Source organism: Chroicocephalus ridibundus, chromosome 8 (assembly GCF_963924245.1).
Source record: "Chroicocephalus ridibundus chromosome 8, bChrRid1.1, whole genome shotgun sequence".
Lineage (NCBI taxonomy): Eukaryota > Metazoa > Chordata > Aves > Charadriiformes > Laridae > Chroicocephalus > Chroicocephalus ridibundus.
This window is the reverse complement of record NC_086291.1, coordinates 33,968,405-33,981,156: the sequence shown is the minus strand read 5'-3', so window position 1 is coordinate 33,981,156 and position 12,752 is coordinate 33,968,405. Positions and strand designations below refer to the sequence as shown.

Sequence of the window (12,752 nt, the reverse complement as noted above, 5' to 3'; positions counted from 1 at the left end):
CTGTGGTTCTTTGAGCATCTCAAAACATTGAGTTGTATGAATCATGCTGTATGTCACTGTTATACAAGTGCAATGACTGACTTATGGAGCAGTCCGTCCAGGCCTCTACCTGTTCTCTTGTGGCTTTGGAGAAGAGGAGCGACTTTGAGGTAGGTTATAAAAGCCCAGTGAATTAAGTCTTCCTACTATGCCTAAGCACAGCTCGGAAGTACATGAGGATGCTTCATCTCTCTGGCCCAAGAGGGGATGGTCCAAAACCATCACGCAGCCCAAGGCGGAAAAAGCTGGTCTTCACAAAGCTCAGAAACAGCTTTCCTTCTTGTTTTTATGTGTGCGTATATACACACACACACACACTTCATAATTGGAAAAAGCCTTGGAATTTCTGTATTATCAAATCATGCCAAATTTGTCTTGCCTTCTAGGAGCTAAGCATGCCATTCTCTGGGGGGCAAGACAGTTTCTCTAAATTTACCATGGAGATGGTAAGACAATACATGAAAGAGGAGGAGATGCGAGCAGCTCATCAGTCCTCACTGCTTCGGCTCCGGGAGAAGGCTCTGAAAGAGAAGACCAAGGCGGAATTAGCTTGGCTGGAACACCAGAAAAAGTGAGACAGCTCTAAATATATATATGTATATATACACACAGTTGCTGACTGACTGTTTTCCTGTACTTCTACTTGAATTTTTTTTGTTAGATTTTGCTTCCACCCCACCCCTCCCTTATTAAGTATCAACGGTTGAGCTAATCTTCTGATGTCAGTAATCTATACAAATGTTATTGTCACTTGGAAAGAGTAGAACCCAGTTTGTAGGTGTGCTTTGATGTTTACACTGAATGCAGTTTGATAACAGAGAATTTCATTGAAACAGTAGAACATTGGATGTTTGTTGTGAATTGGAGAAGGTAGTTCCCAACCATTACTCTACAAATCCTAAGTCAAGAAGGTATAAAACTGTCAAACAGTTCTACCTTTGTTTGCTTGATGTCTGTCTGAGGTCATTTTAGTTGAGTCAGGCCAAATTTTGTGAATCTGAATGTGTGTTGTACTTGATGATTTGTTTCCAACCTAACATATGCTTTGTCCTGGAATGCCACTTGAAGTACCTAGTGAAGTACCTGCCCACCACTAAGCAGTGGTGGCCAGATTTAATCAATAATACTTTTCCATAGTCACTCTCTGCATGAGAGTACCATTGTTCACCAGACGTTTTCTTCCAATTTCTTGTCACTGTGGGTTTGACATAGGATGGTGAGGTAGTGACCCAAGTGTCCTTCCTTTTGACTTTCTCAAATGGTGGGCATGAGCATCTGCAGAGCTTCTGCCCATTCACGTGAGATCTCATATTACCTGCACTGGCCTTTTCAATGTGCGTGTCTGTTTAAACACTACAAAATATTCCGCTATAGAGCATGCCAATGATGCAGTACGGGCATATACTCTTCTGCAGGTTAGGAAAAGTAAACTTTTTTTTTTTTACTTTATTGAGTAAAAGGCTCATTGTTTTGCACTTTTTTCTTATTTAAGTCTTTCTTCCAATCTATTTGCAGGCATTTGCGAGACAAGGGAGAGGATGATAAGATGCCTCCCATTCGAAAGAGGCAGCGTGGTCTGCTGCTGAGATTACAGCAGGAAAAGGTAACTGATGCCCTCTAGGAAAATCCCCTTGAAACCCCTGTGTAGCCATTAAATGTTTCAGACACTGTAAAAGCTAAGAATTGAGAAAACTCCGTAACAGGCTTTTGGATAGGAAGCTAGCAGTATTTCTTACCAATAATTTTTATGTGCATTTCAGTAGTATTTAACACATTGTTTTAAAGGGTCCTTCTGTATCAGTAATCTCACTGCTTGAGACTTAGATCTTCTGTTCTTTGCTGCTGAAGTTCAGGCTGGTTACTTCATCATATAACTGCAGTAATTTTAAACGCATAGCAAGGACACTGTGGCAGCTTTAGAGTGTGTTCTTGAGAGCTGTCTGTCAGAGTTCTTATGCTTAATCTTTTATATCTAAAAGGCAGAAATTAAGCGTCTTCAAGAGGCTAACAAGGCTGCTCGGAAGGAGAGACAGCTGATCCTTAAACAGCAGGCGGAAATAGAACGAATCCGTCAGACTACAATGAAACTGCAGGAAAAACTAAAATCTGCAGGAGAAAACAAGCTGGTGAGTGTTCAGGACACAAGCTGGAGTCTTCCCTCGTGGGCTGTGCTGCTGGTATCTGACTTCAGTGTTTATAGGAATGAGACGCTACTAGATCAGACCTATCACTTGCAAGTTTTGTCTGCCTCAAACGATCTCATCCTCTTTATCTTAGCAATTTTATGTTTAAGGAAATGTATTTGGAGAAGTTATAAAATGTTTTAACTGGGCAGTAGGTGACGTTTGTTAATGCTCAAGCTTAACTAATGACCTTGTAAATATCAGGTTTTTGATGCTTAGATCTCTCAGACTCTCATTTTGTTTCATTATTTGTCAGACCCCAAAATACTAAATGTAAGTGCTAAACCCAAAACTTTCTGCTTTGTGTGTGTATTAGTGTCATTACAACTAAGTTTCCTGCATCTGCTTTATGAGATAGCAAGATGGGATTTTGGTAATGGTCTCTGCCTCCTTACCAAATTTTGAGGACTCAGAAGTTAAATAATAGTGGTATAGAAAAAATTGGTTTCCTGTCTGGGTAGCTGAATTCTGGTGGGGTTTTTTTTTTTTGTTTTAGATACAGTTAGGGGAGAACTTAAATTGTGGAGAAACGGGATGTACTAACAAACTTTGTGTCAATTAAAAATAAAGTTGGAAAATGTCCGCTTGCAGGTGGACAGACTTATCTGAAGTATTTGATATATTCTGGGGAGAAGTAGAGCTCAATTAACACGATTTTTAAAAAGATGGTAGAATAACTTTTCCTACGTTCAATGTTGATTATGTTTTTTTAACACTTAATTGCAGGAACTTCACAGTGAGGATGACATCAAGCAGAGCAATGGTTCTAGCCCGCTTCCAACTGATGCAGAGACACGCAGCCCTTCCCCAATCTCAATCTCCAGCAGTGAGACTAGCAGCATTATGCAGAAGCTTAAGAAAATGCGCAGCAGAATGGATGAAAAGTAACTAATTTTCTTTTTTCTTATACAAAAATTGACTATTTTCATAGGACGAGTTAGGTTTGGACAGTATCTGCACTAACAGTGGCCATCAGAAAAATTACAGAGGTATTGATATCACATACACTTTGATCTGAGTTACCTGAAAAACAGTTGATTAGAAGCAGTAATAGCAGTAATATTAATCTTTGAATATAATATTTTAAAGGCTACAGTTCTCACATGAATACTGAGATTCAAACATTGTTACCTGGCAGACTGCGTGGTCGAGGTTTTATTGTAGAAGATTGGTTTTAAAAGCGCATCAGTTTAAAAGATTTTGATGTTTGTATGTACAAGGAACTTGAACAGGCTCCAGCTTGATGGTACATCTTGTCAGAGTTCCTCTTGCAACAGGAGCTCCGAAATCAAATGGTCAAAGTGGTGCCTGTATTTTCTATCTCCCCTTTTATTTTAAAGGGAAAAAATATAGAGAGTGAGACTGCAGTATTACAGTACCAATTTTTATTTTTAAAAGCATAAGTTACAAATAGCAATAGTCTTATGCAAAACCTACTAACTGATTTTGAGATCTGGCTCACAGAAAGTCATTGAGCTTGTTGGGCACGTGATTTCTAACAGCTGTTGAACTGCATTTCTAACTGCATTAAAATCAGCTAGGGATGAATACTCCAAGTATTTTCTTAATTAATGGAAGTGGTACGTGTGTGACTGAGCAGACAGGCAGTTAATAAGAACTTTCTTTTCCTCCTGTATGCTCCACAGGTTGGAAAAAAAGTTGAAAACAGTTGTTAGTCTTCAGAGGAAGTAATGAGGTATATGTGCGGTTCCTGGGTCTGAAAACTAAGACTGAATCTGTTGATTTCACCTGTTAAATTGTTTTGAATCAAAAATTGTTTCTGCATCTTTTCAGTGTAGGAATTACTTTGCCTGAACTAAACATCCCAAATGCTGTACCAGCATGTGCTCAGTAGTTCGAAGCCTTAAATTCTTACTTGAGACTAATCCATTGGAAGTCTGGCCACTGCCAGTTACTGCAAGGAATAGTCTTTGCTTAAACAATTTTTTTGAACTTAATAACCAAGGTAGATCACTATATTTTAGTCCATATATACTTGTATACAATGAAGATAAAAACCAGTAGTAGTAATAAGTAGGGATTTGGTGTAACTAGAATAAAAGCAAAAACGTTCTAGTTAACGTGATCTTCATGTGTTAGCCTGAATTGATTGCTGTTATTCAGACTCTTCTGATAGGATTTGGTAAACTCAAAAACCAAAATAATAAATTATTTCAAGTTTCTGAAGCATCATATTACCAAAACTACACTCTTGGCATTCCAAGTCATGTGAAAACCACCCCATCGTTCTAGCAGCTGACTCTTTCTCAAAGTATATTTTGAGGTTAGTAAACGGCTTAAGACGGGGACTTGAAAAGGATGGGCTCTGTAGGCCATATTGACTCCTAGGGTTTCAAGAAAAAAAGATTTTTCTTCTGATCTTATTTTTGTTAAAAAAAGGGTCTTTATCTTGTTTTTTTCCATCCAAGATTCAGCATACAGAATTTCAAATGGTGATATAGTGTTACAAAACCAAGCCACAGCTTATGAATTTTGACATTGTATTAATACTGTATTAATAGTATAAGAAATGACAAATACACTTTCATATTCAAGACTTCCTATGCTTTTTTACCAAGTAGTGTTTTTGTCAATATTCTCTTTTTTAAATCTTATTTTTTCCAAGTGCCTTCATTTTTAAGCAACACTTAATGATTGGAGAAAGAATTACATTTTAATAAATAATTGTTCTTACTGTTACAAGGGATAGCAGTAGATATGAAGCATGTTCTGCTCTTAAAGATGTTTTAATCATCAGTACAAAATATTGCTTACCTGGAGAATACTTTTCAAAAGGTAGATTTAATCGTCAGTCCAAAATATTACTCGCCTGGAGAATACTTTTCAAAAGGTGGATAGCAGGATTTGAGCTGAAACAATTGCTTTTAGGAGAAACAAGTGGAAGTTTTGTGTGATGTAAAGTATGTGGTCCTGTATTTTTGTTTCTATGGTTTTGTCTTGGATTGCTGTATACGTTCAAAGAAAGTAGCATTTCGTGTAAACATAAATGATTCCCTAGAAATAGATCTTCCTGATTGTCTTGTTTTGGCACACCTTTTGCAGGTATTTTGATAGTGACAGCAGTGCTTATTGATTGACAAACAGTGCCAACTTGATACCTTTTTTTCTAATGTCCTTATTTGTAAAAAAGCATAAGAATTACTATTAATAGAGTAAGACGTTTGGTTTGGGGTGTAATGATAGGAAGCTGCTGTTTGAAGGGAACCGGTCAGGTTGTGAGATAAGGTATAAGGAAAGAAGCTGAATGACAAGTACAAAGCAACTAGAGGAAGGAATATGGAAAGCCTGCTGTGCTGGATTTGCTGTACTCCATGGCAACGTGGAAATCCTTTGGGTTTTTTTACTTATGAGACAGCTTTAGTATTTCTCTAAAAGGGGAGTGAAAGAGTAGTTCTGTTTTAATTAATTGATCTGTGTAGCCTGCATGTGAACAGGAGCATGCTCTGTCAAAGAGAATTAACCGCTTCCCCTTGCTTTCCTTGCGTATGCAATTTTAATGATAATCTGAGCAATAGAAGAACTGATTAAATGCTCATTTTCTTTTGCTTTTTCTTAATATTCTTCTTAGCTTGCATTGTAGTTAATAGAGCTATATGGAGCATGCTATTTTTCTATAAATATGATAATTCATTAGGAATTAGCTTAAAATGGTAATTCTTTGGGAAATACCATTTTAAGCAAGAGCTGTAAGGTTTTGTAGATTTTTAAAAAAAAAAAAACAAACCCAATACGCATTATCTTTCTGCAGTTAGTACTTCAAATGAAAGAGGCAATATGTGAGTATTCTGAGACCAAGTCTGCACTTTGTTGCAAAAAAACAAAACAAACAAACAAAAAAAAAAAACAAAAACAAACAAAAAAAACCCTCAACCAAACAAAATAGCAGCTACAAGTTGAAATACAGGTATATCTCAGACTTTTCTCGAATAGCTTATGTTTTAAAAATACATTATTTAATCTCTTTTTTTTTTTTTTTTTTTGCCCTTTCACTGGTGCTTACCTTTGGAGAAGTAATTTTACTGAGGTTTCGCCAGGTGAATGAAAATGTGTTTTAAGTTTCAGACCAGCAGAGTTGTTCATACTGCAAAACCAGCATGCTATTTGATGCTAATAATATACTCTATCGATGATTAGAATAGCAAGAGTTGCAAAAAGATCAGGTTGATATATGTTAACCAGTGCACGTGGAAGTCTGCATCAAAGTAATAAAACTCCTTCCGAAATTTAAAGAAAAATATAGCTGTGTGAAAGTAGCTTGCCTTTAATTAACAGAAAATGAAGTGTTATAAGTGTATGTGTTCTATTACCTTCTGCATAACAGTGTATAGTTTGTCTACTTCAAATGTTGGGTAATAACTATACAATGTTAAATGCAATTAATTTTAAAGTTCTTTGCTAGATGCTGTCCTTTTCTCGTTCTTTCTGCCTTTTTTGCTATATTAGTTTTAAACTCTTCCTCCTTATTTTGTAGACACTGCTCTCCTGTTCACTACTTCTTCTCTGTCTTTACGTCTCACCACTGGGCTTCTCTCAGTGTCTGTTTTCCCAACCTACACCCCAAATTCCAGCTGTATATCTACAACCAATTGGTCAGGTAACTGTATCTTTCTCAAGTGATAGACTCTTTGATAGAGCATGCTCTGTTCAGTTCTAGAAAGTCAAGAGGTTCTTCATCAGTGAACGTTTCCTCACTGTTTCCAGATCTTTATTAATGATGACGTAGACAGTGGGATTGGGTGCACCCTCAGCGGGTTTGCAGGTGACACCAAGCTGAGTGGTGCAGTTGATTCGCTAGAGGGAAGGGATGCCATCCAGAAGACCCTTGACAGGCTTGAGGAGTGTGCCAGGGTGAACCTCATGAAGGTCAACACAGACAAATGCAAGGTCCTGCACCTGGATCAGGGCAATCCTCAGCATCAGTGCAGACTGGGTGATGAATTAATTGAGAGCAGTCATGCAGAGAACCTCTTTAGGGAATGCTGGTGGACAAAAAAAATTGGATATGAACTGGCAATGTGCACTTGCAGCCCAGAAAGCCAACTGTATCCTGGGCTGCATCAGAAGAGCATCCCTCCTCCTCTGCTTTCGTGAGACTACCATGTGGAGTACTGCACCCAGTTCTGGGGTTCCCGATACAAGACAGACATGGACCTGTTCGAGTGGGTCCAGAGGAGGGCCACAAAAACGATCAGAGGATTGGAACACCTCTGCTATGAGGACAGGCTGAAAGAGTTGGGGTTGTTCAGCCTCGAGAAAAGGCAGCTCCCGGGAGACCTTATTACAGCTTTTCAATATATAAAGTGGGCTTATAAGAAAAATGGAGAGAGACCTTTTTGCCGGGGCCTGTAGGGATAGGACAAGGCTAACAGTTTTAAACTGAAAGAGGGTTGGTCTACGTTAAATATAAGGAAGAATTTTTTTTACACTTGGGGGTGGTGAGGCACTGGAACAGGTTGCCCAGAGAAGCTGTGGCTGCCCCATCCCTGGAGGTGTTCAAGGCCAGGCTGGATGGGGCTTTGAGCAGCCTGGTCTGGTGGGAGGTGTCCCTGCCCAGGGCAGGGGGCTGGAACTGGGTGATCTTTAAGGTCCCTTCCAACCCGAATCATTCTATGATTCTAATCTCTTACTCCCACTGTGTTCTGAGCGGCAGACAGATGGTTCACTTTGCTTCCACTGCCTGGTTGCTACTTACAGCTGCTGAAACTGTAGTCCGGGCTTTAAGTCAGTATGCCTTGATGTACAAGTACAGGTTAGAGCAGCAGGTTAGTGCTTCCGGGTTAATATTTGGAATGGATGGATAAAACGTCTGATGTTAGCAACAAAGAAAGAGTTAGACTTTGAAATCATACTGGAGTAATCTGAGTGCTGCTGCTTCCTCTTTGCTCCCCATTTCCAGCTTCATAGATGCCAGATGTGGTTTTGCATTTTAATTTATTTTCTGTGAAGCTGCCCCTGCTTTTGAGGATAAATGGTGTACCCTTGGTGTTGCAACTGGAACCCTCTAGACAGTAGTAAATATTTAGGCAGTATGTGTGCTACCTTGTGGCTCTGACCTTTTAAACCCCAGGGTTATAAAAGGGTCCGCACCTTTAGCCATGCTGCTTTAATCATCTGCCTCTTCTAGGTTGAATGTTGGAACCCTCTTTCTCTCCTATCACTTCTGTTGACTTATCTTTCTTACTAAGTAGTCTTTGTGCGCTGATTATTTTCATGGTCATTTAGTTAATTCTCCTCCTGTTTGTGGTCTTCTCAGTTAATTCATTTGACATCTGCTTTTAAGGAGTTCTCTTTTGAATCAGTTTATTTCAGTGTTTCTCTTGTATTTTATTTCAACTGGACTTGCCTCCCTTAAGATCCAGCCAACTGTGAAGATCCAGACATTCTGATGAAATCAAACAGTGGGTGAAGGAAGAAGAAAAAGTTGCTTTTGCATTGAGATCATTGTAATGATGACCTCCATAATGAGTTCCAAATACATGATCTGCTAGACTAATTGGAACTGATGTGTGTCTGAAAGTAAGAGTTGATAAATCTGATAGTGCTGGTGAAAGACACAGTATAAGCATGACCGTCCATGTCATGTCTGTAATGCTGGTAGTCTAGTTTCTTAATGATACTAATCTGTTGGGTTTGCCTAAGAGTAGACAACTTTGATGTTTGTCTATGGAAAGTGGTAAAGTAATGCATAAAATCCTAGAATCTGTCGGCTTGAAGGTGGCAGGTGTTCCAGAGACTCTGAGGTGCTCCCAATTTTCTCCTGCTCTTGTTTTGACTATAGGAGAGGAGGTTGTGGGCGTGTCTTACTGGCTTTTGAAACTTTTATCTTCACATCATAACTTGTCTACCTTGTCTGAATCTCTTAGAGGAGGATTTATCTGAAACTCAACCTTTCTGATCAACTGCCAGCTCGCTTTTCAGCGAATAGAGTGAATGCTAAATGAGCAAAGAAGAAATGTCCCTTGGCAGGCAAGATCTGCAGATTAGCCAGTTGGTCACTCCAGTCTCTGTAAATAAAAGGTTTTTTGAAACATGAGAGATTAAAAAGCACAGATGAAATTATTATCTGCTTTGCAGCTTAAAAACTTTGATGCTGAGTGTTTGGGGTGGCTTGAAACTTATAAAGGCATTTGCATAGCAAAATATCACAAGTCTTTGAAGACTGCCTTTTTAAGCACCACACCTTCTGTACCAATGTGGAACTCTTGCTCTAGCTGGCAAACCATGTATTTTCTACAGAGTGATTCTGTGACATCTTAAAAATTTCGGTGTAGGAGATAAATGGATTGATGTACACTCTTCTCTAGACTTGGCATGTCAGAGGAAGTGTGTACAATTGATGTTGAACTTGCTCCCATTTACTATCTTAAAGGCTAAAAGCTATGGTCTTGGTTACTTCAATGTTTAGAAATAAGACCAGAGATACTGTTGTTCAGGAACCGGCAAAGAGAACTAGTGTATGCATGCATGAACAAACCTGTTTGTACCTACAAAGTTATCGAAGAATTTCCCCATTTCTGAGGTTTCACAGATCACTTAAGAAATCTTTGCCAGAAAGGAAAAAAAAGTTGCAAATATGCAGTGTGATCTTTACTTTTTATCTACTCTTAAGCTAGCAGCCAAATCTGTTAGTAGCTAGGAAAAACAGTCCTGCATCCTTATTCTCTTAATGCCGTCGGCTGACTATTAACATTCCAAGGGTGGCAATCCATACAGGTGATGCTTAAAGGAAGAAGGATAAAAGTTCCAATAATTCAGGAGAACTATTAATACAGGATCCACCTTCTCTTATAATTATGTATTTGGAAAGAACTGTGGGGCAACTGGGGTTACAATTTTTCTGTCATTGGGATTAGCAAAAAGAAAGATCCATTTTTCAAACAGTTACTACTTTCTTGAGGGTTCCAGTTTAACATCACAGGTACTTTCTACATCCTGAAATTGGGAACTTATCCTGTTCATGTTAGTGAATAATTAGTAGCACCTTTAATGATTTTGAAGATCTTCAAATTGTAAGCAGTGTGTTTACAGTATGTTGTAGACTTTACTGCAAAGGAAAAAAAAAATTCTTGTCTACTTGTTTGGGGTTTTTTTACAGCAGCACATCAGAAGTCTAGGAGATAGTAGTTAGTGTGAATATTATTCTAGAAAAGAATTTGAAAAGCTAAAATTCTGGGAATTGTGGCAATAGAGCATCTGGCTGTTGGGACCTTTGAGGGTGGTTGGCTGTTTTCCCACTGTCTTCTGCTCTGTCAGGTTCCTAACTAAGCGAGAACAGAAGCTGATGCAGCGTCGACAACATGCTGAAGAATTGCTGGAGTGGAAACGCCGCCTGGATGCAGAGGAAGCAGAAATACGGCAGATAGAAAAGCAGGCTCTAGCTGCCTGGGACAAAGAGCTGCTCAAAACCAAAATAGTCAAGAAAGACTTGGGCGATCAGAGAACCGAACCTAAAGGTAGTAGGAAGTGGGGGGAACTGTTGCAAATGACAAGAGTAAAATATAATTTGACACAATGGTCGCTTAGGTTTGTACTTCCTTTCTTTTAAAACCATTTTCCCCTGTAGTGCTGTTTGAGCGTCTGTCCTGTTAGCCTTATTACTGTTGGTGAGGATGGTTCTTATCAAGGGCTGCTTTCCCCCTCGCCTGCATTTGCAAAACATTGAAAACATTTTTTTCTTCCCTCTTGTTGTTTATGCAGTACAACTCTTTGAAATCTGCAACTGTGCTAAAGTGTGCTAGGATGTAATTAGTATAAATTTATGCTACTGTGAGGAAAAATAAGTTCCCAGATGTTGGGAGCTACAGCTTTACTGTTCTGTCTTAAGTGGACCATACTTTCAGCACAAAGCACAGAGAACTGGGTTGCAGTGGGAGAAAATAATGAAACTTCAGGGACTGTTCTAGAAACAATCCATTTTCCTTTTTTTCCTCACTTTGCTGGAAGGAGGCACCATGTCCTTTGAATGTACAAAGGGAATTCAGAATTATGCCCTATTACACTTTTTGCTGAAAAGTCATGTGGATTTTAGGCATCGTAAGACATTTTAAAGATGCTATGTGTATGAGTCAGTAAGTTCCCATGAACAAAAATTCAGCATGAACACTGAATTCTCATCAACAGATGAGAAAATACACTTGCTTTCTATTAATTTTATCTACCAGTAAGCAGTGGAGCACAGCCCTGCTTCGAAGTGCCTCTCCCTCCCCAGCCTTTGCTCAAATATTGAGTAGTTCTTCATGGCTGCTTCAGTAATGCTGTGACTGCTGCGGAATTTAGTAAACAGGAATATTGAAAACCCAACTTATTATTTTACTTGTTGCCAGTTGAGAGACTCATGATGAAATCATAACATTAAAATGTTTTCTGCAGCTACTGTAAAGGAAGCAATCAATTCTAAATTCAAGATCTGGCTTCCAGATTATATGCTCCTCCATGACTTCTTCAGACTAATGGTGACTCTTGCTGGGGTATGGTCAACTGGAAGGACAGGTTTCCCTAATGATCTTTTTGGAGTGTGTTGTCTGGAAAATGTTAGAATATCTTGAAAACCTCTTTATTTTAGACATTCAGCAATCACTAGGAACGTTTGGCAGTCTTAAATCATAGTTCTCTGGTAAACGTGTTTGTTCTTGCTAAAGATTCCACCCTCGGTGTCTAGGTCAGTGAAATAACACAATTTGACATGTATTGGTAGCAGTTGCCACTTTATATGCAGGCAGCAGTATCTCTGAAGGCATATGTCAGTGCGAGTTCTTACACGCTTTGTTTTTTCTCTCATTATTCAATCTCAGAAACGGCTAGTGAAGAAGAGTCTCCACTGCCTTCTTGCTCTCATCTAAACAGTGAAAGCTCTATCCCAGAAGATCTTGGGAGCCTAGCTGCTGAGTCGGTCCCATCAGAGATTATGGGTCATGAACAGCCAGAAAGCCCAGATCAGAGGACAGCTAATGAAGAAATGGTTTATTCTGAAGAGTTCAAGTCCTCTATGTCACCTGGCAAACTTGTGAGTGAGGTTTTTATGCTATATATATTCTTACATCTGTAAAAGGCTATCAGAAAAATAGTTAAGTATAGCTATCCCAGCTGTCAAAGGTGAGATTAAACTGTTCTCTGTGTTTGCAATACCATTTTACATTATTGTGAATAAATATTGTGATCAGATATGTTCGTTGAAGTCCTGAGGAAAAACTGCTTCAGCACAGAGTTTAGATATTTTTAAACTTGTGGGCAGTCTTGCAAAATGTTTTACGTATGTCACATAGGTATGCAGTATGAAGTGGTGGTACACTGACCCAGTTTACCAGTGTGAATTAGCTGTAGGCTAGCTTGTTACCATTGTATAAATTCTTTGAGGCCATGGAAACTATGCTCTGTTTTTCCGCTTTGCTTTATTTGCAAGTAATGTATCCCAAGGTATAGCTAGAGGCTGAAGAAGCAAAGCTGAACCTCATGCACAATCCTTTGGGTTTCAGATTATGTCTGCTTGCTAGATGATTCTGCCTTCTTGTT

The 12,752-nt window shown here is 38.9% G+C and overlaps 1 protein-coding gene across 7 annotated transcripts in view; it reads left to right on the top strand.

Annotated features, from left to right (window-relative positions):
* The window catches only part of CEP350 (centrosomal protein 350), an 80,742-nt gene that overhangs the window by 45,953 nt on the left and 22,037 nt on the right, over positions 1 to 12,752 (top strand). For 6 of the 7 annotated variants that reach the window (XM_063344707.1, XM_063344706.1, XM_063344710.1 and 3 more), the window contains 7 exons: positions 426 to 610; positions 1,555 to 1,642; positions 2,019 to 2,165; positions 2,949 to 3,106; positions 6,715 to 6,837; positions 10,497 to 10,696; positions 12,035 to 12,246. In XM_063344707.1, coding sequence (XP_063200777.1) covers positions 426 to 610; positions 1,555 to 1,642; positions 2,019 to 2,165; positions 2,949 to 3,106; positions 6,715 to 6,837; positions 10,497 to 10,696; positions 12,035 to 12,246 — 1,113 coding nt within the window. The remainder of the gene's footprint in view (positions 1 to 425; positions 611 to 1,554; positions 1,643 to 2,018; positions 2,166 to 2,948; positions 3,107 to 6,714; positions 6,838 to 10,496; positions 10,697 to 12,034; positions 12,247 to 12,752) is intronic. The other variant, XM_063344711.1, reaches the window with a different exon arrangement.